Here is a 25,396-nt window from a genome sequence, read left to right on the forward strand (position 1 = left end):
CCATCAAGGACATCTGTTCCTGCCCGTTGTCAGACTCTGCACCATCAACAACATCTGTTCCTGTCTGTTGTCAGACTCTGTTGCTGCTAGCTGTGTGAAGAGGTATTGCAGACATCTTTTTGAGGTTTTTGTTTTGTCTGATGAGTTACGGTAAGATATTTGTTATGATTTAAGTTCACATCAGTGCACTTGGAAGTACAGATGTTTGTGACAGATTTGTTGACATGGTGCTCAGACATGTACATTTAACAAGATAACTGACTAGGAAAGGCTGACCATTTGTTTGGAATTGATGACATCAACTCTGTCTTCATTGTTTCTACAGCTTCTTAAGTGCCAATGAAAGACATTTCTCAGATCTCATTATTGTGAAGTATTGCATGTCTGGCATATTCCCAGCAATGACGTCAATATTTAACGAGATGTACATTTGACCCCATTTTTAGCATGACGGCTATGGTAGCCCTTTTGTAAACCTATTCTCAGCCAATTATTTAGTTTCCAATGAATTGATCATTAGTTTTCTAAATGTTCCAGAAACAATGTAAGGTGAGCTACATGTAGTTATCTTAAAACTTAAAACTACAGAAAGAAAACCTCTTGATTCCATCACCTCAAAAAACATTACTTCTAAAATCTTCATAACCAATTTTTTTGGCAGCTTGTCACAACATAGGACACATTTCATAAAGGGGACATGTTTTGTTTGTTTGTTTGTTTGTTTGTTTGTTTTTTAACGCCGCACTCAGAAGTATTTCAGCTTAATGATGGCGAGTCTGGGCCGGACAATCCAGTGATCGACATCATGAGCATCGATCCACGCAATTGGTATATGATGATATACATCAACTAAGTCAGCAAGCCTGACTACCCAATCCCGTTAGTTGCTTCTTACGACAAGCATAGTCGCCTTTTACAGCAAGCATAGTCGCCTTTTACAGCAAGCATGGGTTACACCGGGTAGCCTAGCGGTTAAAGCGTTCGCCTGTCACGCTGAAGACCAAGGTTTGATTCCCGACATGGGTTCAAGGTGTGAAGCCCATTTCTGGTGTCCCCCTCCGTGATATTGCTGGAATATTGCTAAAAGCGGGGTAAAAGCATACTCACTCACTCACTCACATTAACAAGAATCTCAGGTTCAAACTTTGCTCATTTCTCTCATGCTGTTGACCACAGTAAATATTGATTGCGGCACCACGCAACACCATATCCAACCTTAATTAGAATAATATTGGGGGTTTAAATCCAAGATATGACAAGTTTGTAGGGATGTCGCAGTACAGGCGTTACACGATGTGATACATATCTTAATACAGAAGCCACCATGTGATTTGTATCTCAATACTGTATCTATGACATTTTATGACGAAATCCCAGTCATTAGAGAATAGAGTTTCATAGGAGGACAACTGACTAATTCCCATCAAACATGACAATGAGTCAAGCCAACCATTTTGTATAAGAATAAGATAAGAAACAAACAGTTTATGTATTGTATTATGACAGTCAGCAAGGAAAAGCTGGTCAGTTTTGTTATTGGGCCGGTGTCGTATCCGTAGGACGGCCAAAAAGTTATGAGGAATTTAAAAAATAGTTTGTACTTGCTTATTCATATAGATGAGAGATCATCATGGACAATCGATACGGGGTTAAATGGGAATCGCTGCCAAATTAAATGTATCGGGTATCGTATCGTGCAAAGTTTGCTGACGATGCGCCTGTTTCCCGATGAATTGCAATAACACTACCAGTTTTGGCATGCTCTTTGTTGAGTAAAACATGACTGGCACATGTCTAAGGCAGGTAAAGGTTAGACTTGGCATAGTCTGCTTTTGAATTGAGTTTCAGCCATGGTAATCTTGTTAATCCAATGTAGTTTTTCTCAAGATTCATTTGCGTTTTGCTGACTATGCAATTTCAGTGTGGTCCTGTGCTCCTCATTGTCGTATTGTTCAGGTTAAGAGGGTCATGGCCTGGGACCATCTACACTACAAATGTTTGGCAGCAGGCAGAGATTTCCAAGTTGGAACAGTCACTGTTTCAAACCTGTGTGACTTTCATGGTCCTCTATTCATGCCTGTCCATAATAGTGGGCAAGTCTAGATTACTGCAATATCAGGAAATGAAGAGTCTCTGGGCTCCTTTTCATCATTTCTTAATTAAGATGATTTACCAACAATTTTTCTGTAAGATAAGTTTATTTCAGAGATTGGTCTAGGTCCTCTAGTCATGTGATGGTTTTGTTATTTTCAGATGGTATTCAGAAATGCCTAAAAGGAATGGGTGCTGTCGCCAGGCTATGCCAAATGAACATTTCTTGTCCGACAAGGGGAGGCATCGCCAGGTAAACATGGCTTATGTCTCAGTTGACCATTGGACAGTGATGATGAATATGGTCATTGATGAAGACAGATGTGACGCTTATTGTAGGCCTGGATGATTGTTTGAAAAGTTTAGTGTGAACCTAAAGAAATAATCCAACAGCAAAGTTTTTGTAAAGACTTGTTTTCGCCACATACCTCTACACGAAAATGTTTGTGAAGATATTCTAAATGAGTTGTTAAGATGAGCTGTAAGTGTATTCAATTTCTGATATCTGGGATTCTGGCGAAAGAATTACGTACCATAAAATGAAACAACTCAGATTGAATAAAATGATTATTCTGAAAGGCTCTGATGCAAGTTATTTAAGTGGTTTAAACCATTCAACCTGTCTCTATTCTTAAAGTTAAAAATAGAAAAAATAAAAAGAATGTTCTTGATTCATATTTGGATATTTTAACAAACAAGCATGTTATTGAGTGGTAAAACTATTCATTGTCAGCGAAGTGTATTGACAGATTTAATAACGTAGGCTAGCTGTCTGTCAACGTAGTCATTGATTTCGCTGGCAACATATTTGTTTTGTAGGATTTCCCTTGTCACAACGTGTGTTTCTATCATGTTGGCAAGTATTGATAGTATCAAGTATTCTTTTTGGGTAGATGGATAGTTCTGTAATTTGACATTGAAGGTAAAGTACCTCGTGATTATGTATTCTGTTACAAGTGATTGAATGATCCTCTGTAGTGTGAATGATCCTCTGTGGTGTGAATGATCCTCTATCGTGTGAATGATCCTCTGTGGTCTGAATGGATCTCTGTGGTGTGAATGATCCTCTGTAGTGTGAATGATCCTCTGTGGTGTGAATGATCCTCTGTGGTGTGAATGAATCTCTGTGGTGTGAATGATCCTCTGTGGTGTGAATGATCCTCTGTAGTGTGAATGATCCTCTGTCGTGCGAATGATCCTCTGTCGTGTGAATGATCCTCTGTAGTGTGAATGATCCTCTGTAGTGTGAATGATCCTCTGTAGTCTGAATGATCCTCTGTAGTGTGAATGATCCTCTGTAGTATGAATGATCCTCTGTGGTCTGAATGGATCTCTGTGCTGTGAATGAATCTCTGTAGTGTGAATGATCCTCTGTAGTGCGAATGATCCTCTGTGGTCTGAATGAATCTCTGTAGTGTGAATGAATCTCTGTAGTGTGAATGATCCTCTGTAGTGTGAATGATCCTCTGTGGTGTGAATGATCCTCTGTAGTGTGAATGATCCTCTGTGGTCTGAATGATCCTCTGTAGTGTGAATGATCCTCTGTAGTGTGAATGATCCTCTGTGGTCTGAATGATCCTCTGTAGTGTGAATGAATCTCTGTGGTCTGAATGATCCTCTGTGGTCTGAATGATCCTCTGTAGTGTGAATGATCCTCTGTAGTGTGAATGATCCTCTGTGGTCTGAATGATCCTCTGTAGTGTGAATGATCCTCTGTAGTCTGAATGATCCTCTGTAGTGTGAATGATCCTCTGTAGTGTGAATGATCCTCTGTAGTCTGAATGATCCTCTGTAGTGTGAATGAATCTCTGTGGTCTGAATGATCCTCTGTGGTCTGAATGATCCTCTGTAGTGTGAATGATCCTCTGTAGTGTGAATGAATCTCTGTGGTCTGAATGATCCTCTGTGGTCTGAATGAATCTCTGTAGTGTGAATGAATCTCTGTAGTGTGAATGATCCTCTGTAGTGTGAATGATCCTCTGTGGTGTGAATGATCCTCTGTAGTGTGAATGATCCTCTGTAGTCTGAATGATCCTCTGTAGTGTGAATGATCCTCTGTAGTGTGAATGATCCTCTGTGGTCTGTATGATCCTCTGTAGTGTGAATGAATCTCTGTGGTCTGAATGATCCTCTGTGGTCTGAATGATCCTCTCTAGTGTGAATGATCCTCTGTAGTGTGAATGATCCTCTGTGGTCTGAATGATCCTCTGTAGTGTGAATGATCCTCTGTAGTATGAATGATCCTCTGTGGTCTGAATGGATCTCTGTGGTGTGAATGAATCTCTGTAGCGTGAATGATCCTCTGTGGTGTGAATGATCCTCTGTCGTGTGAATGATCCTCTGTAGTGTGAGTGATCCCCTGTCGTGTGAATGATCCTCTGTAGTGTGAGTGATCCTCTGTGGTCTGAATGATCCTCTGTAGTGTGAATGATCCTCTGTAGTGTGAGTGATCCTCTGTGGTCTGAATGATCCTCTGTACTGTGAATGATCCTCTGTAGTGTGAATGATCCTCTGTACTGTGAATGATCCTATGTAGTGTGAATGATCCTCTGTAGTGTGAATGATCCTCTGTGGTCTGAATGGATGTCTGTGGTGTGAATGAATCTCTGTAGTGTGAATGATCCTCTGTCGTGCGAATGATCCTCTGTCGTGTGAATGATCCTCTGTGGTCTGAATGATCCTCTGTAGTGTGAATGATCCTCTGTAGTATGAATGATCTTCTGTGGTCTAAATGATTCTCTGTGGTGTGAATGATCCTCTGTAGTGTGAATGATCCTCTGTAGTATGAATGATCTTCTGTGGTCTGAATGATTCTCTGTGGTGTGAATGATCCTCTGTAGTGTGAATGATCCTCTGTAGTATGAATGATCTTCTGTGGTCTGAATGATTCTCTGTCGTGTGAATGATCCTCTGTGGTCTGAATGATCCTCTGTGGTCTGAATGACCCACTGTGGTCTGAATGATCCTCTGTAGTGTAAATGATCCTCTATGGTGTGAATGATCCTCTGCAGTGTGAATGATCCTCTGTAGTGTGAATGATCCGCTCTTGTGTGAATGATCCTCTGTCGTGTGAATGGTCTTCTGTGGTGTGAATGATCCTCTGTAGTGTGAATGATCCTCTATAGTGTGAATGATCCTTTGTGGTCTGAATGATCTCATGTGGTGTGATTTTTCCTCTGTAGGGTGAATGATCCTCTGTGGTTAGAATGATCCTCTGTGGTGTGAATTATCATATGTGGTGTGGAAGATCTTCTGGTGTGAATTATCCCTTTATAGTGTTAAGTGTCCTCTGTAGTGTGAATTATTCAAATGTTGTGTGAATGATCCTCTGTGGTCTGAATGATCCTATATGGTGTGAATCATCCTCTGTGGTGTGAATGATCTTCTGTTGTGTGAATGATCCTCTGTAGTATGAATGATCCTCTGTAGTGTGAATGATCCTCTTTGGTCTGAATGATCCACTGTGGTGTGCATGATCCTCTGTGGTCTGAAAGATCCTCTGTGGTCTGAATGATCCAAGTGGTCTGAATGATCTATGTGGTCTGAATGAACCTCTGATAACCACTCCCCATCACTGATCCATCTCCCCATCACTGGCCCACCACTCCCCATCATTGACCCACGACTCCCTATGACTGACTCACCACTCCCCATCATTGGCCCACCACTCCCCATCACTGGCCCACCACTCCCCATCAATGACCCACGACTCCCCACGACTGACCAACCACTCCCCATCACTGACCAACCACTCCCCATCACTGACAACCACTCCCCATCACTGACCCATCACTCTACACCACTGACCCACCACTCCCCATCACTGACCCACAACTCCCGATCACTGACAACCACTCCTCATCACTGACCCATCACTCTACACCACTGACCCACCACTCCCCATCACTGACCCACCACTCCCCATCACTGACCCACCACTCCCCATCAATGGCCCACCACTCCCCATCACTGACCCACTACTCCCAATCACTGACCCACAACTCCCCATCACTGACCACCACTCCCCATTACTAACCCACCACTCCCCATCCCTGACCCTCCACTGACCCATCACTCCCTATCACTGACATTTGGTTGGAAGTATTCTCAGTCCATCACTGACCCACCACTCCCAATCACTGACCCACCACTCCCCATGACTGACTCACCACTCCCCATCACTGACCCACCACTCCCTATCACTGACCCACCACTCCCTATCACTGACCCACCACTCCCTATCACTGACCCACCACTCCCCATTACTGACCCACCACTCACCATCGCTGACCGACCACTCCCAATCACTGACCCACCAATCCCAATCACTGACCCACTTCTTCCCATCACTGACCCACCACCCCCCATCACTGACCCACCACTCCCCATCACTGACCCACCACTCCCTATCACTGGCTCACCACTCTCCATCACTGACCCACCGCTACCTATCACTGACCCACCACTCCCCATCACTGGCCCACCACTCCCCATGACTGACTCATTACTCCCCATCACTGACCCACCACGCCCAATCACTGACCCACCACTCCCAATCACTGACCCACCATTCCCGATCACTGACCCACCACTTCCCATCACTGACCCATCACTTCCCCATCACTGACCCACCATGCCCATTCACTGACCCACCACTCCCGATCACTGACCCACCACTTCCAAACATTGACCCACCATTCCCCATCACTGGCCCACCACTCCCCATCACTGACCCATCACTTCCCCATCACTGACCCACCATGCCCATTCACTGACCCATCACTCCCAATCACTGACCCATGACCCACTTCTTCCCATCACTGACCAACCACCCCCCATCACTGACCCACCACTCCCCATCACTGACCCACCACTCCAGATCACTGACCCACCACTCCAGATCACTGACCCACCACTCCAGATCATTGACCCACGATTCCCCATCACTGACCCACCACTGCCCACCACTGATGTTTGGTTGGAAGTATTGTCAGTCCATCACTGACCCACCACTTCCAATCAATGACCCACCACTCCTCATCACTGACCCACCGCTCCGCATCACTCCCCATCACTGACCCACCACGCCCAATCACTGACCCATCACTCCCAATCACTGACCCACTTCTTCCCATCACTGACCCACTTCTTCCCATCACTGACCCAACACTCCCTATCACTGACCCACCACTCCCCATTACTGACCCACCACGCCCCATTGCTGACCGACCACTCCCAATCACCGACCCACCAATCCCAATCACTGACCCACTTCTTCCCATCACTGACCCACCAGCCCCCATCACTGACCCACCACTCCCAATCACTGACCCACCACTCCCAATTACTGACCCACCCCTTCCCATCATTGACCCAACAACCCCCATCACTGACCCATCACTGACCCACCACTCCCCATTACTGACCCACCACGCCCCATTGCTGACCGACCACTCCCAATCACCGACCCACCAATCCCAATCACTGACCCACTTCTTCCCATCACTGACCCACCAGCCCCCATCACTGACCCACCACTCCCCATCACTGACCCACCGCTCCCTATCACTGGCCCACCACTCCCCATCACTGACCCACCACTCCCCATCACTGACCCATCACTGACCCACCACTCCCAATCACTGACCCACCACTTCCCATCACTTTCCATCACTGACCCACCACTCCCAATCACTGGCCCACCACTCCCCATCACTGACCCATCACTCCTCATCACTGACCCATCACTCCCCATCACTGACCCACCACTCCCAATCACTAACCCAACACTCCCACTCACTGGCCCACCACTCCCCATCACTGACCCATCACTGACCCACTTCATCCCATCACTGACCCACCACTCCCAATCACTGACCCACCACTTCCCATCACTGACCCACCACTCCCCATCACTGACCCACCACTCCCCATCACTGACCCACCACTCCCCATCACTGACCCACCACTCCCAATCACTGACCCACCACTCCCCATCACTGACCCATCACTCCCCATCACTGACCCACCACTCCCCATCACTGACCCACCACTCCCCATCACTGACCCACCACTCCCAATCACTAACCTACCACTCCCACTCACTGGCTCACCACTCCCCATCACTGACCCACCACTCCCCAATCACTGACCCACCACTCCCCATGACTGACTCACCACTCCCCATCACTGACCCACCACTCCCTATCACTGGTCCACCACTCTCCATCACTGACTCACCACTCCCCATCACTGACCCACAACTCCCAATCACTGACCCACCACTCCCCATGACTGGCTCACCACTCCCTATCACTGACCCACCACTCCCCAATCACTGACCCACCACTCCCCATGACTGACTCACCACTCCCCATCACTGACCCACCACTCCCAATCACTGACCCACCACTCCCCATCACTGACTCACCACTCCCCATCACTGACCTACCGCTCCCTATCACTGGCCCACCACTCTCCATAACTGACCCACCACTCCTCATCACTGACCCACCACTCCTCATCACTGACCCACCACTCCCCATCACTGACCCACCACTCCCCATCACTGGCCCACCACTCCCCATCACTGGCTCACCACTCTCCATCACTGACCCACCGCTCCCTATCACTGACCCACCGCTCTCCATCACTGACCCACCACTCCCCATCACTGACCCAACTCTCCCCATCACTGACCAACCACTCCCAATTAAACGAAGCATCAATATTAATTAATAATTTATAAAATTTACTATAGCCCACGAGGATATTGGAAAGGTGTAGGAGCAATAAAAAAATTAGCCACCACGGCTAAGGTATCTAAAGATGTGGCCAAGGATTGGTTAAAGAAACAAGCGATGTGGCAAATATATTTACCGGCACCGCGTTATATACCGAGGAAGAAGTTTGATATTTTTACGACGAATCAAGTTCATCAGGCTGACCTCTTGTTTCTTCCCCACGATAAGGTAAAACGCAAAACGTATAAATACGCTTTAACCATATTGGATGTGGCTAGTCGATACAAAGAGGCTGAGCCATTAACATCGAAAGAATCAACAGAGGTAGCTAATGCACTGAGTCGCATATATAAACGCGGACCGCTAAAATGGCCTAAGCTATTTCAAGTAGATCCCGGTCGCGAGTTTATGGGATCGGTAACTAAACTGTTAACAAAGAACGATGTCGAAATCGTCCGTGGTGAAAGAGAGGCCCACCGCAGTCAAGCTATCGTCGAAAGATTTAACCGGACATTAGCGGAACGTTTGTTTGGCTATCAGTATGGGATCGAAATGAAATCGGAGCGATTGAGATCAACCGAATGGGTGACACGATTATCAGTCGTTGTATCAGCGCTGAATAATGAAGTAACGAGATTAATAGGGAAGAAACCATCCGATGCTATTAAAATGAAATCCGTGACTTCCGAATCTTCAGCACCGAGGAGAGGCAAAGAACGAAAACTTCCGGATAGAGTAAGGGTAAGATATTTATACCAGCCCGGTGAACTCGAAGGAGGCCTACGTCGCGCAACCGATCCCATATGGTCCCTTAAGACGTATAACATTAGTAGATTGGTTTCGAAAGAAGGAGAGCCTATTCTTTATTATCTTCAAGATGGACCGGGTAGGGCATTTGTACGAGAAGAGTTGTTCATAGTTCCCGACGGTACAGTATTACCACCATAACCATAAGCATAGGTATTTACACCATCATTATCAATCCATCTCTTTGTATCTAAGGGGGATAATGATGTCTTGTTCATTCTTAATCCATATATCCTATGATCGTAACTTCTTAAAGAGTTCATCTCGTGTTTGAATGTTCTACCGTTAAATAATGATTCTTTATACTGTTCGTGTTTGATATGCTTTTTTACAACATACTTCTTAACACCCTTAGCTTTTCTTATCTCTCCATTATCAGACTTTTTTATAGAATACATCTTAGGTCTTAATCCTACATACTCCGCTATAGGAGTCCCAGCACATTCATCCTTCATCTTACCTAACACCTTTTTATTCACTACGCTGTGCAGTGGATTATCTTTAGGGTAATCGCTCGTGTCGTACATATCTATTTTTTCTGCCATATACACATCCTCGGTTTGTATTTCCATCAACAAAGAATCTGTGTCAGTATATAACACCTCGCATCTATCGCCGTATTGCTTCTTAAGTTCGTTGTAATAAAAGTCATACATTAAGTGTTTTGACAAGTCGAGAATACTCATACCGATGTACACCGGTCTGTTGAATTTTATATTACTCTTCTGCATATGCAACGCGGCTAAGTCGTTATCGAATATCTTGCTTCTGTTAAAAGCCGGACTGGCTATAAGTTTCCTGAGTCTTTCTTCCTCATTAGATCTGACTAATCTAACATCAACACGCTTCCTTAGATTCTCCATAGTTTAACCAAATACTGATTTATTCATGAGCTAATATAGATTCTTTTCGAAATCGCTGGTAGCTATCTTTCTTAAATCTGTGTTCAACCTTATATAGGGCTCCATCCAAGGGCTTTGATCAAACTTTAGAACTCTGTGTATTTTCTTAAGTTTCATACCTAACGATAGATACAACTGGAGATTTCTGTAGTGAACTATATATTTTGTCTTATCCATCAAATTTGGTACGAGTTTTTCTACGTTGGCTAACCTACTATTACCCATCAAGGAGCGTTGATGTTCCGACATCCAATCTTTATTAACCATTAATCTTTCGGGAGCTAGCGGATAACTGTTATGGTCTTTATGTAACGAACTTGGATATTCCAAGTCAACTTCTAGTATGTACCCTTTATTCACATCATTATTATGAATATCATTCTCATCGACCCATTCAAAACCACCCGTGGGTAAAGGTTGACTCATAGCCCATCCGTACAAATTGTTAGCGTCGAGATATAATATGTGCGTGTCGGGTTTACTGGGATCGTATCCTTCCACTAATTTATTATTAGCCTTAGAATACCTTTCAGCTGCCATCGATATACCACCTCTTAATCCTTTCTCAATAAACAAGTGCATATCGTAATCTGTGAGTAATTTTAGTTCTACGCCGGTCTTCTTCAACAATGCATCCCACGATAGTCCGGGACTGGAATAGTACCATGCCGGGTCCAAGCCATATTGTTTGAAACATGTCTTTCTAAATATCTCGAATATATCGGCGAGTAACAGTACATCGGTTTTTATGTACAGATCGTGATAATCGCCTAAATTCTTACAACCTAATTTATCCCACACCGTCAGAGCGTGTTCATAATCGGCATCTGTTATTCTAGATTCTGTTAAGTTACTATAGAATGATTCGAGGGGTGGTAATTCAGTTTCTTCGAATCTAGACCAATCATCCATATATTCGTAAGGATATACACCTTTCCTCAGCAACAAATGACGAGTTATCTTATCGGTATATTGATTTGTTATCGCAAAGTCATAGGGATTGTTCGCATTAGCTAAATTGTACAGGGAAGATAACAGAAACTGTAGGGAGTCTATGAATCTAAGCCCATTACTTTGCTTTGTTCTAGATTTCCCATCCTTGTTCCTATAATGTATAGGTTTAGTCAACGAGAATGATATGTATTTTTCCATATTATTAGGAATGCACGTTAAACCGCCGTCGGTCTTCGAGATAGCTTGCATAATGAGATGTGAATCGTATTCCCTAAGGTTATGACACACAACGGGGATGGGTATTGTTTGAGAGTTCATTTTTAGTTTCAAGTTACACTCGTTATGAGCGGCTCCCCGATAATTACCCGTGACGTGACAATGATCTCTTACGGAATCCCCATCCAGGGGTTTATTACAAACGTGACAACTCGTTGACTTCTTATGGGCCCTCCAATCATCCCTCGTCATACGCATGGGTTTCTTACACGATAATTTTTCCCTGATTATTCTCTCTTCATTTTGTAGATATTCTAGGAACTTTCCCGCTGCATCGGGACCTCTGTAAATCACGGGCGGGTTTGTTTTCCCATCATACCTTACAACTATATATCCAAACCCACAAGGAATATGTTCTTGAGTTTTGTACGTAAAACTATTATCTTGATTATTATGGTTGGTATTTTCTATGGGCTTGATAAGCGCTTCGAAGTCGGCGTAAATTACGTACGGTACTGGCATTTGATTACAATAATGTTCAAATTTTAATATATTTTTTCCTTCTTTAGGCATATCGATCCTGATAGCTGTCTGTCCAACACCTCTACAGTCTTCTTTATGCGCTTCTAATAGATCTTGTCTGCTGTACCCATGCAGGCATCTTTCACAGAAATATTTCTTTCTAGCATGTTTTGTTTGATCGTATAATAGCCTGTTTAAACTCTTTATCCATGTATAATGATATTTACCATCTTTTTCGATCAGAAATGAATTGATTCTGGGAATATGTTCCGGAGCGGAGCTTATCCTGTGTACAACAATTCCTTTAGAATGTCCGAAAACATTTATAGCTAAATTATTTTGCTTTTCCACCTTATCAATTTGTGATATTGGTGTAGGTTCGTCTATACCATCGAAGTTGAGTCCATCGTTTTGGGGATAGCTAGAAGGTCTATCCGGATTTTTGTCTACGGGGAACAATGCAGATCTTATCATTATTCTTAAGGGGCATTCACACGGTACAACTAGTTGTATACAATTTGTTGCATGCAACACATTGCATCGTGTGAACGGGCAAGTCGGTCCAACTTTTGACGCATGCAACTTGTTGGACGTGAGTTGTACGGAATAGGACATGCTCTATTTTCATGCGACAAGTTGTACGTATGCAGCCAATCAAAACGCGTATCCGAATCACGTGATATTTTCACCTCCAAATGTAAACAATCATGGCGACCCCAGCGTCCCGCTTGAAGAAAGTTGAGATGTCTAGAGTGGAAACGGAGCGGTTTATTGGCTATTATGCGTCCCATGATTGCTTGTGGAATGTATGCAGTCCATTTTATTCCAAGCGGGAACACCGACAAGCAGCCTACATCTCTATTGCAGAGATGATGGGTAATGGGATGACAGGTGAGAATTCATGAACATGATATGCGAAGTATCAGCTGGTGACACACGGCATTTGTAGAAGCTGTACTCGTTTTCGGGCATTATGACTAGGCGGAAATGGTTAGTTTGGTACATGTGTACACATAGAAGGGTCAGATAACGATTTCATACTTCTAATTCATTGTTTTATGTGATGAACTCTGACCTCTTACTTCGGCGATTGATAGGTGTGTACAACGTACGTCTGCTCTTCGAGCGTGTTCAGACAGATCAACGAACATAAAATGAATCAGAAATACGTGTTCAGCTTGAAATGATGTTGAATTTGAGAAGCTATATCTCATACTATGTGCAGTCACCGATATATGTTATTACAACCCTTTTTAATGTCGATGCACGCTTTTCTGTTTACACTATTTGACCTACATGCGAGAGGCTCCATTGGAGTGATACATGTCATGCTAATGTTGGAATAGAGACCGCTTAAGTATGTTATTCTATGAAATGATAAGGAATATTCCGGCTCAGTGATTAATTATATTTTATCTGAATATTTCACAACAATGAAATATTAACAATCAATCATATTGTACAGCTGCATATATACATACAAAAATCATTTAAATTATATTAGCTACAATTCATATCACAGTTACTTCAAGTAGACATATATTTCCATGATGATTTTCAGACATGATCATAAAGTACATGAGCATATTCCAAATAACAGTCTTACAAATAGTCATACTTTGTCATGTGTGTGTGTTATCAATCATTATGTTAATTCCACACAGTTCTATAATGTTATCACATTGTTCACACTAATGAACTCAAGTTCATGTTTATTTATGTTCTTATGTAATAAAACCTAAATTGCTCTGTGTTGTGTATCTTAATCTTAATAAATGTAATCCCTAAATCCCTAAATGTAATATTGAATTACATTCACTCCATCAGTAAACATTGTAAAAGAATCCAACTACCCGTCACTTTCTTGTTTCCAGCATTTGATACTAATATGACAATATTTATGTCTCTTCTAGTTGATCAAGTCCCAACTAAAATTTCTACCTTACGAACATACTATGGTAAGGAGCTGAGGAAGGAGACCCTGTCCAAGAAGAGTGGAGCAGGGACCGACGAGGTCTATGTTTCCACATGGGAATGGTTCCAACTTCTGGATCCATTCCTCAGGAGGCAGGTTCATCAAAAGAACACAGTAAACAACATGGTTGGTGTCATGAAAATAGGCATATTTATCATTATCATTATTTTGTTGATCAAATTCATTCAAATGAGGGCGGCCTGTGGTTAAAGGGTTCGCTTGTCACGCCGAAGACCTTGGGTTCGATTCCCGACATGGGTACAATGTGTGATATTGCTGGAATATTGCTAAAATCGGCATGAAACCATACTCACTCACTCATTCAAATGAAAAGATTGTACTATTTGTACTGTTGCTGAAGTGCGAACATATGAATGACCATGAACTTAAAGAACTGTCTCCATCTGTACTATAGGTAAAGGGTATTAGAAATATAACTTTAGATGACATGGTCCCATTGCCACTGAACCTGACCATTTGTAGAAAAATATTCTGCAAATTCCTCTCTAACAGTTCTTGCATTGGCAGTGTTTCTGTTTCCCCCTTGCTGGACAAGTGATGTTGCTCTACTCTCTCTTACAACAGCAATATCAGTGCTATTTGATTCTGTGTATACATTGTCACATTTTGTGCGAAGAAAGTTGTGAAGAGCCACAGATGCCATAACAATCTTAATGCCATTTTCAGGTTCAACAGTAATAGTTCTTTGAAATACAGCAAATCTGTTTACAAGTATGCCAAATGCATTTTCAGAGACACGTCTAGCTCTAGAAAGGCGATAATTGAAGACCTTTTTGTCCTCTGTGGTATCTCTAAAGGGAAATGCTTTCATGATATATGTCTTTAGTGGGAAAGCATCATCCCCAACAATGACATGGGGCACAGGTTCTTGGCGTCCAGCAAGTGGGGAAGGGGGTGGTACGTTCAGAGTATTGTTCTCCATAGCTGCATACAATGAGGAGTTTGCAAATATACCTGCATCACTGGCTCTTCCATTGGCTCCTACGTCAACATAAATAAACTTATAATTTGCATCAACAAGGGCCAACAAAACAATGCTGAAGAAATTTTTATAATTGTAATACAATGATCCAGAGTTTGTAGGGGCCCGAATGGCAATGTGTTTCCCATCCAGTGCTCCTATACAGTGTGGGAATTGCCACTTGTCACTGAATCCCTGACTTATGTCTGCCCATGCCTGTTCTGTGGTTGGAACCTGAAATTGGAAATAAAAAATAAAGGATAACATTGGAACCTTAAATTTACAGAACAGCTCAGAGAGACAAGATACAGATGAACAGGAGCAAAGCAGCGCCTCTGATAGTTTGTTGACAAGTCAAATGGATACAGAAGACTGCCCTTCTCTGCCCCTGGCAGAGTCAACACCAATCAAGAAAGCAAGGCGCTCAGACAATAACAGTTTGCAAACCCAAGTTCTGCAAACACTGAAATCACTTGAGCAAAGAAGGGCAGCAAAAGAGAATAGTGGGGACATGTTGTTTGCTAAATACATAGCGAGTGAATTATCAAATGTCACCAATGACAGAAAGAGACAAGAATTAAAAATGAAAATACAACAATTAATTTTTGAAGCTCAGTTAGACAACTGAAGTGGAACTGTTATTTAGAGGTTATTTATGATGCACAATTTGAAAAACATGAGAGTTTTGACCAAACCTTGTATATGTATTAATCAGGGGATGATGTGGTGCATTTTGTCAATTAGGATTTTAAAAAAAATTCCTGTTTCCATGGCAACAATTTTTACTTTGACTCTGTACATAGTGGTGTGTTTTTCCAGACCATATCCAGACCAGTACTCTTTCTTGAAACTGTACACACACAAAAGACCAGGTTGTCAACTGGTGCCTATGCTATTTATATTGTTTTCAATCAACTTTGCTTTCGGGAAATAATTTTTAATAAAAATATCAACAATACCTTCAGGTAATCATCCTTCAATGAGTCATAAATCGCTTGGCAGACATGATGAATAAATCCACATATTGTGTTGCTTGGTATTCTGTATAGATATTCCAGTGACTTGTAACTATCTCCTGTTGAAAATTAAAAAACCCATAAAAATATGTATTCATAGATTATCATTATAGCATCACTCAATCTTGGAGATAACATTACCACCCACAAAAAGATGTAATACAAAGTAGAATTTAAACGTAAATCAATTATTATATCATTTACAATTGCATACCCACTTCATTTAGTACATATGTACTAATTTTCACATCTTTGAATCAATAACAAATGTAAATGAAACTGTTTCATGGCATCTGGTTATTTACACACTTGTGTCAATTATCATATCACTTTGATATATACAGTTCACAATAATAATTGATGAAAATATGTCATGATCTGAACTTGTAATTATTTTTTTATAGAATAAAAAAAACATTAATTCTAACTAACATTTCTAATTAATTAATTCTAAGTAACAGACCCAGAATGAGAATGTAAATGCCAAAGATGGTGGTTGTGTCTCTTAATGTTAACATGCCAATTTAAAGTGCCTATGTATTTGTGTCAAATAAAGAATTGTTTGCGGGTTTTGAATAATTTAATTGAGTAAAATGTAATAAGAAAAATATTTTGAAATAATAAAGCTGTATGTGATCAATTGTGCGAAGAAGAAATTGTCTGCACTTAACATATTTATATTTCAAAACAGACACTTCACATTGATGAAATATACCTGAACATGTACAAAATAAATACAATTCATCTTCAAAATGAGCGTTTAAGTTTTCTATGGCAATACTTTAAAGATAATAGACTTACAGTGGAAAATCAAGCATTCTCATTCACCCATACTCAGTTTTACTGTTTGCCTATATACTGGTATGATGAGATGTAGCAATGTGTTTGTTGGAGGTAGTGATTGGCCTAATCTTTCCTTTAGGTAACGTAACAGATACAATAACATATACGAAAAGCTGGCGGGCGGGCACACAGTTAGACCCTCGTTCAAAGCTCCTCACACACTTATTCCGTTGATGTATAACAAGCGATTATGCCATTGTACAATGTGAGGAGTATTGCCTGTTCATCGTGTCCTTGCCCTTCAATAACAGCTGATCACGGGTAAACAATAGATCGCTTTTTGCAAGAGTATACTTACCGGTGGCTAGATAGCGGAGAGTAATGGCCAACTTCTCACCGGGTGGAATGGCATCACGCATGGGGGTGTCTCTTTTGGCAATAAGAGGTGACACGCGATCTAGGAGATCGGTGAAGCTTGACTTGTTCATGCGAAGAAAATTGGAGAAGGCCTTTGTATCCTCGGCTTCGAGCTCAGCCAAAAGAGCGCTGTATGCTCCAAATTGCCCTCGCCTAGCTGTTAATTCGCCATATCACTGAGAATGACACCAACACACGCTCATCTCTTCGCCATTTATTTGTCCTCTCTCAAAACCATACTTCCGGTTCGCCGGAAGTTATACAAAAGTCAGAATGATGGAATGTGGAGCCTTAACACTCCTATAAAATTCTCTTATTTATTTTTTGATTAAAGATCTGTTTTTTTTTAAAATAAAAATATCTAAAAGCAAAAACATATTTTTTGTTATTTTTGGTGAAAGTCATTCAAAGATAAAAACACTGTCAGAATAAATGATTGTCATTCATCATCACAGAGTCACTGAAAAATCCGAAAGTTTTCCTGTCAGAACTGTCATGCATCATCACCATGATTACAGAGTCACTGAAAACCCGAAAGTTTTCCTGATGACAAAACAGTCATTAGTTGGTGTGCAGATGCTCCTCTCTTTGTCAAACAGTTTGCCAACTGATATTCACCTGGACACCAACACACTTTCAGCACTTCTCCATTGTTAAGCAACTGTCTTATGGCAGCTAGATCAATCCGCAGTCTTTTATCATCCACCATTTTTGTTGAATGTATGGCATCGACAACGCTGCGGTTGTCCACATATGCCTCCATGTGCACTTTAACGCTGATCACATCAGCCAAAACCCCCCTGAGATACACTCCTTCTTCCAACCCCTCCTGAAGACTAAGAGCCTCTGCAGCCAATGTGGAACGAACCACTCTCTTAATCTTGCCAGAATGCCATGACAAAACACAACAATTGCTATCATCAGCAAGAAATATCACATGTGCACCCACGCTGCCAATGCCATCACTCAGATTTGCATGAGCAGCATCTGAAAACACAACAATCCTCCATTTCAATTGATCATCCAGCCTAGGAAAATACACTTTTGTTGAAACAGACTTCAATTTTTTCAAGGCTTTTGTAGCTCTTATAAGATCACACACAGTGCCTGCTTTGAATTTCGTACTAAGATCCACCATCTCAAAGGCTAAATCAGGCCTCGAACCTTGAACTGCCCAGTTCAATTTTCCAACTATCCCCCTAAATTTTGTGCTTTCGTTTGGCGTGAGTGACTCTCTTTTCTGCGCACTTCTATCTGATGATATCACATCAACGTGTATTTCTTCAATAAATGCAGACTGGTCCATGAACACACCTCTCTCCAATTCTTTTCCCTGCAGAAAAGCTGATCTGATATCTGTGGTTTTGACATTCCATTGCTTACAAGCTGCAATAGCAAGAAATAGTCTGAGGACACTCTTGCTGACCGTTGGAGAATCCTTCCGCATAGAAAAATCCTCCTCAAATCCTCTTGCAACTAATCTAGCCTTCACTTCTTGTCCCTTCTCTGTAATCACCCATCTTGTTGAAATTCTATGCTGTCCTTGATCTAGAACTATTTCGTAAGTGTCAAAAGATTCTAACTTCTTCAATTCTTCAAGCTTTGCACTCACACATGATTGTTCGTTGTGTTTTGACTTTGGAACCATCACGACATTGACATCTGCTACAGTTTCATCTACAGTGTCAATTTTCCACTCTGCCACGTCCAGGTTTACACTAACCGCTTCACCTGAATCTTGTCTCACATTGAACCAATTTGTGTACTTGCCACCTTTCTTTTCTGCTCTTGATATCACCTTAGCTAATACCCAATTTCCTTCTGGTGTCTTGAGTGATATTCTGTCGTTTTGTTTCAATGATATGTCTTTTGAAACTTGTCTTCCGTCAGTGACTTCTTGCATGCTGCTCTCTTCTGTGTCTCTATTGTTGAGATCAAAGATCTCATTCCCCATCTCCTCCTCACTTGCATCACTTTGTATGGTTTCAACACGATCATCTTCTTTGTGACTTCTTTCAACATGTTCAAATTCATGACCTACTTTCTTCAGTCTATTTGGAGACACTCTGACGAAAACTCCACCATGACGAACAAAGATAACCTTTCCATCCTGGAACACAACTTTACCAGGTCCCAGCCATCGCTGCTGTCCTTCTCTCTTATAATAGACATGATCTTTCTTCTGATGCCCTTACTTTGTTTCTCAAAGCACGACGAATTCTTTCACAAGATTCTGACTCTATGAAAGCCTTTCTTGACTCATTCAAAGCATTTAAGTGTTGAGCAAATGTCTCTGAAGAAGTAACTCCTTCCAAAGCTGGGAGACGATCTGTCATGATATTTGGAAGCTTAGGATTTTGTCCAAACACAAGCTGGTATGAACTGAAGCCATGCCACATTTGAAGTGCATTACGCGCCATATTTGCCCAACAAAGTAGAACTGAAAGTGGTGTATCAGGACACTGTTCTTCAAGCTTAATCAGCATATGATCAGTCACTGAATGTATGCGCTCACACAAACCATTTTGAAAAGGACTTTCTGCAGCTGTTGTTATCACTTGTACATCCAAGATGCTTGCTACCTCTCGCATTTCTTCAGCTGAGAATTCACCACCGTTATCAGTCAGAATTGATTGCATGACACCAAATCCCGCTCCTAACCAGCATGTCATAATCTTTCCTATCACTGCCGAAGGAGTCTTTTTTTTTTATGAACACTGAAATGGTGAAACGCGACCACATGTCCACCATATGCAAAATCCAACAGTCCCTAAACTTCTTAAGATCCATTGCTACCTTCTCATTGAAATGTGTAGCCATTGGTAAGGCAACTACCGGTCTGGAAGGGGTTTTGGAATGAACTTTGCAAATGTCACAATTTTCACAGATTTGATGTAAAATATCTCCATACTCGTCTTTCCATATATCTGCATCTCTCAACAAGGCAATCAGACGCTTCTCTGATGGATGAGCAAATTGACGATGAAGTTTCTGTAAGATCTTCTTTCTATCTGACGTTGAAGCATCATACAGTGAAACCATATTGACACTTTCACAATCTGCTGACAAACTCTCAATGATTGGCAAACAGTAATGTCCTGAAGATGTCATGTTTAGACAAACGCAACTACCAAAAACATACGCACAGTCATTTTCCAAGTCAAGATGAACTTTAGCACTCTTCATTGCCGACAGTGATAATAGAAGAGGTATATCTGAATCGACAACATCTGAGATGATAGTAACTTTCTTTCCCGCTACAACTGCTGGCAGTTCATATGAACCAAGAGATTTGTACTTATCTCCACCACCAAACCGAAAAACAGTATCACTGCTAGTCTTGACCACTTTCTCTTTTTCTTGTTTGGATAAACTGTCAATATAACACTGCAACCACAATTTTCCGCACACTGTCTTGGAACAGCCGCAATCCAACACAGCACAATTTCTAGCCTCAAGTCCTAGCAACACTATTTCCTCTTTTTGATCACCAGTGAACAAAATAGCATACACTTTGTCAGATTCACTAGTATGTCCATGTTCATCATGCTCTGTGTAGTATACCCTTTTTGATAAATTCTCCCAGCTGTCTGGACATCTTGCAATCAAGTGTCTATAGGAACCACAACACAAACAAGTCAAAGGTTTACCATCTGGACCAGGAGGGTTCATGTTTTTACCCCCTCGATATGAAGATGATCCCCCTCTGCCTTGAAATCTTCCTCTATTGGAGTAACTTGTGTTTGGAAATCTACTTTGTCGTCTTCCACGAAATGTTGCTGATCTTTCATAGTTCTGATTAAAAGCACCATAACTCTCATCAGCAGCCAATGCAACAGGTTCAACTTTAATGGAAGGTATCTCACTTGACTTTTTAAAACTTGTTCCACCTGTCACATCACTTCCCAAAAATTTCTTCAAAGATGTTCGGGATTGTTCATACAATTGTCCTTTGTTTGAATAGTCCATCCCAGTCAACACCAACATCTTCTCATCTCTTGAGGTATTTGCACGTCTCAACAGCTTAAAAGCCAAAATCTCAGGAGGCAATGTCATATTTTTCTTCTTAATCTTGTTGTACATCAAATCAAACTTTGTAATATAATCATTAATGGACTGTCCTTTCTCTCTACGAAAATCTTCAAACTCTTCAAACTTTTCCAAACTATCAGTCAAATCATCTTTCAGAAGATGTTCATCAAGAAACTTGATCAAAATGTCGAGACCATTTTCTTTTGATAAATCGGCAACGTTCATGTGGTCAAACACATTTTCACGAATACATAAGGGATGGTCATAAGGAAGCGACAACGCTACAGCTACACCTTGTTCAGTCGTTTTTGCAACAGTTACCTGTCTCCAAGCCAGCAGTTCTTGTTTGTATCGTTCATAATTTCCAGCTTTAACCAAATCCGGGGGATTCAATCTCATGGTCGCCATGTTTTCGCACGTGGACCGTTTTCAAACTTGAAAGTCTATAAAGTATCCTAAAACTTCACACTTCACAGCCAGATACGCTTTTCACCATCACAGACGCTAACAACAACCTTCGCTATATGGACACGCTCTGCTACCATTTGTTAATTCGCCATATCACTGAGAATGACACCAACACACGCTCATCTCTTCGCCATTTATTTGTCCTCTCTCAAAACCATACTTCCGGTTCGCCGGAAGTTATACAAAAGTCAGAATGATGGAATGTGGAGCCTTAACACTAGCAATCCATGGCCTGACCCAACATGACCGCTTGGTTCTAACTTGTGAACAATCCACAAGCAACGCAACTGTGGCAATCTCAAGTATATCGTCATCGCTATCATAGTCATACGCGGACGCCATGACGTAATGTAAACATCGTCTTAAAAATTGAGATCTCGCGAGATCCGAGTTGTATGCAACTCGCCGCTGTGTGAATGCCGAGTTGTATACAACTTCAGTTCGTGCAACTAGTTGCATGCAACAAATTGTATACAACTAGTTGTACCGTGTGAATGCCCCTTTAAACAGTCATCGGATTTATTTTTTACGTTAATTATGGCTTTTTTCTTCTTATAATACGGGGGTAAATCTATATAAGATCCACCTTTGAAGGGCATATAATTCGCTATATCTAAATATAAACTATCGATTTTATCAACACCCCAACCCGAACCTCTATTAGTCCAGCGTTCTAAAGTTTCCTGTATTCTCTGAATTGATGTATCTAATGATGAGTTTATAGTATCGGATTCGGTTATAACTTCTTGATTGCTTCGGAAATATGGTTCGGTATATTCGGTGCTATCGTCTGTGTTACTTTTACTCAATGTCATTTTAATCGTCAGCTGGTATTTTATACTATGTAAATCATCTAATTCCTCGTTAATTTTACTCGATATGATGGGCTTAATATCGTTAACATCCATGTTGGAATTAATATCCATCTTCCAACCTCTTAGATATTTACCAACGCCGGCGGATGTGGGTACAAATATTAATTCTTGTTGTTGTTGTTGAATATCATCATTATCATTAGGTTGATTATTATCTAGTAAAGCGATCAATTCAGCTCTTCTTATTCGAGAATAACCTCTCAGCCCATTGTTTCTCACTCGAACTTTGAGTTCTCTAACAGTCTCGGGTCTGTTGTATTCCAAACCGAGTAAATCAATCAATTCAGCTTTTCTCATACGAGAATATCCACGCAGTCCACTTTGCTTTGCCATAGCTTTTAATTCTCTGACAAAAACCATTGTGGTTGAATGGTATATGCAAAATGAGACAAATGTCTAATTGGTTGTTTTCATATATCTAAATACGTATTCTCCCCAACCTATTCCTCTCATTGATGTAATCTCTCTTCCGAGCATGAATAATCTGGTTCCTGACCCTATCAGCACCGTGTTTCTTGCATAAACAATAACGACCTTTGACCCCTAATCCGCATTCAGAACACTTACAGTTTATGTGTCCGCGCCTGATGTAATAGTTGTGTATGCCGCAGTAAAAATCAACACAGCGTCGGTTACAAAGGGTAGTCTTACCCATGAGTGTAAACTTGCAGTTATTCATGGTATTATCATGGAACTGTTCTGGGTGAACAATACCTTCCAAATGACGTGCTGGTTTTCTTGGGGAATTAGTCAGCAAAGAGCCAGAGTCACAGGAGACTAATCATAATTTTATTTACAAGAACAATTAACAATTTACAATATACTTAGATAATAACTGAGGGTGCCACAGAGAGTCGGTACACACTCTGGGCTGTGGGAGAGAGGTCTGCTTGGTAAGAGAGTCAAACCCCTTCTCTCCTAAAACCTGCCTACAGTATGTATTTAACAAAAATTTAAACAATAAAATGGAATGTGATTGGTTGATACACGATTGGTTGTGTCCTAAGCTAAATGGATGGCTAGACAGAGGGGAATACTAAATCCTGTTTATCCTGTTGGACTGGCACTAATCTTGTTGACATATTTACTGGATGCTTTGAAAGAGATTAGGGTGTCACTATAGATGAGCTTGTGTGGGGGCTAATCCTTAATGCCCTATAGACAAGCTTGTATGGGGGCTAATCCTTAATGAGTCTTAATTGAAGTAATGTTATTCTAATGTACCCCGGTAGGTGATGACAGATATACTTAGATAAATATCCTTTGTCTGGGAGATGGGATCTTGATACCTTAGGCTAGCAAAGCTTCAAATCAATTAAACTATGTAGACGTAACCCTTGTCTTATTGAATAGTATGTCTAGATGCGCTCCCATTACCTTAGGCTAGGAACCATCTAAAAAGCTTTAACTGAAACTACTGATACTTTATATATGCATTTTACCTTATGATTATTATTACTTGCTAAACTATAATTATATGAAATGATGTATAAATATTACGCCATGATAACTCATAAAAGCACTTGATGTAGATCTAATTATTATAAGATAACTTAGTATAAATGTTATCCCATGATAACTTCCCCTCCATCTGAAAAAGTTTGGACCCCAAACGTGTAAAAATAAAAATAGTTAAGGCTTAGATGGACAATGTATAAAGTTAAACTGGTAGTAGTGAATAATGATTATTATAGAGTCTCTTTGATATAAGGAAACATAATATAAAAATGCTGTCATCGGGGGTTCTGGATGTGGAGCTGGCTTGTCTGGGCACTCTGTACTGGTAGTTTTATGGGTGATGTAGGAGGCCTTGAGTTCCACATCCTGGACTGGGGTTGTGAGATAGTAGGCTGTGTCCATGGAGGTTTTACATGGAAACAAAGAAAAGAGAGTTAGCATGTTCAAATAATATGTCATATATAAATACTTCCTCAGTTTGTCTGTAATAACTAGAAAATAAAACAAATATGATAATTATGATGTAAAAGATCGGTACATAATTATTACTAAACGGTGTCATGACCAGGAAGAATGTATTGGCGGCAAATTACAAAAGTATATCATGAAAAATAGTAATATCCTTCTATTTTGGGATACAATCATTAGACGCATTATATATACATATATGTGCATGTGCATATAACAAGTGCATTGGTTTATTACACTAATACGGTATACAAAAGGTGTATATCCTTTTTAGAATTCTTTGTTAGTTTTCGTAACTATTTGGTTTGCCTTTTCTTTGTTTTGGTTCATTTCGGTTGTTAGGTTTGTTTTATTTCAATTTGGTTTGTTTCGCTTTGATTCGTTTCGCTTCGATTTTCGTTCGTTTCAATTCGGTTCAATGTGGTACGGTTCAGTTTCATTCGGTTCGCTATACGGTTTGCTTCCCTTCGGTACGGTTTCGGTTCAATGCTGTACGGTTCGGTTTCATTCCGTTCGCTATACGGTTTGTTTCAATTCGGTTTGCTATATAGTTTGATTTGCTTCGGTACGATTTGCAGTATGGGTTGCTTTGGTTTGGTACATTTCATTTCAATTCGCGATAAGGTTCGGTTTCGTTTCGATTCACGGTATGGTTTGGTTTGGTTCACTTCATTTCGATTCGTGATA

At 41.2% G+C, this 25,396-nt stretch overlaps 2 protein-coding genes and 1 pseudogene across 2 annotated transcripts; 1 reads left to right on the top strand and 2 right to left on the bottom strand.

Moving 5' to 3' along the window:
- LOC139477234 (serine/threonine-protein phosphatase 6 regulatory ankyrin repeat subunit B-like) overlaps positions 1-25,396 on the bottom strand; it is a 214,874-nt pseudogene that overhangs the window by 140,424 nt on the left and 49,054 nt on the right.
- On the top strand, positions 12,943-15,833 carry LOC139477206 (uncharacterized). The gene is made up of 3 exons (XM_071259765.1): positions 12,943-13,126; positions 14,149-14,336; positions 15,479-15,833. The coding sequence occupies exons 1-3, from the start codon at positions 12,943-12,945 to the stop codon at positions 15,818-15,820; spliced, it is 714 nt and encodes a 237-aa protein (XP_071115866.1). The 3' UTR covers positions 15,821-15,833.
- LOC139477221 (uncharacterized) lies at positions 16,104-22,367 on the bottom strand. Its single transcript, XM_071259778.1, has 3 exons — positions 22,127-22,367; positions 17,350-17,565; positions 16,104-16,267 (listed from the first exon to the last, which is right to left on the bottom strand). The coding sequence occupies exons 1-3, from the start codon at positions 22,365-22,367 to the stop codon at positions 16,104-16,106; spliced, it is 621 nt and encodes a 206-aa protein (XP_071115879.1).

The sequence above is a fragment of the Haliotis cracherodii genome, unplaced genomic scaffold (assembly GCF_022045235.1).
Source record: "Haliotis cracherodii isolate W230 unplaced genomic scaffold, xgHalCrac1.p SCAF_32, whole genome shotgun sequence".
Lineage (NCBI taxonomy): Eukaryota > Metazoa > Mollusca > Gastropoda > Lepetellida > Haliotidae > Haliotis > Haliotis cracherodii.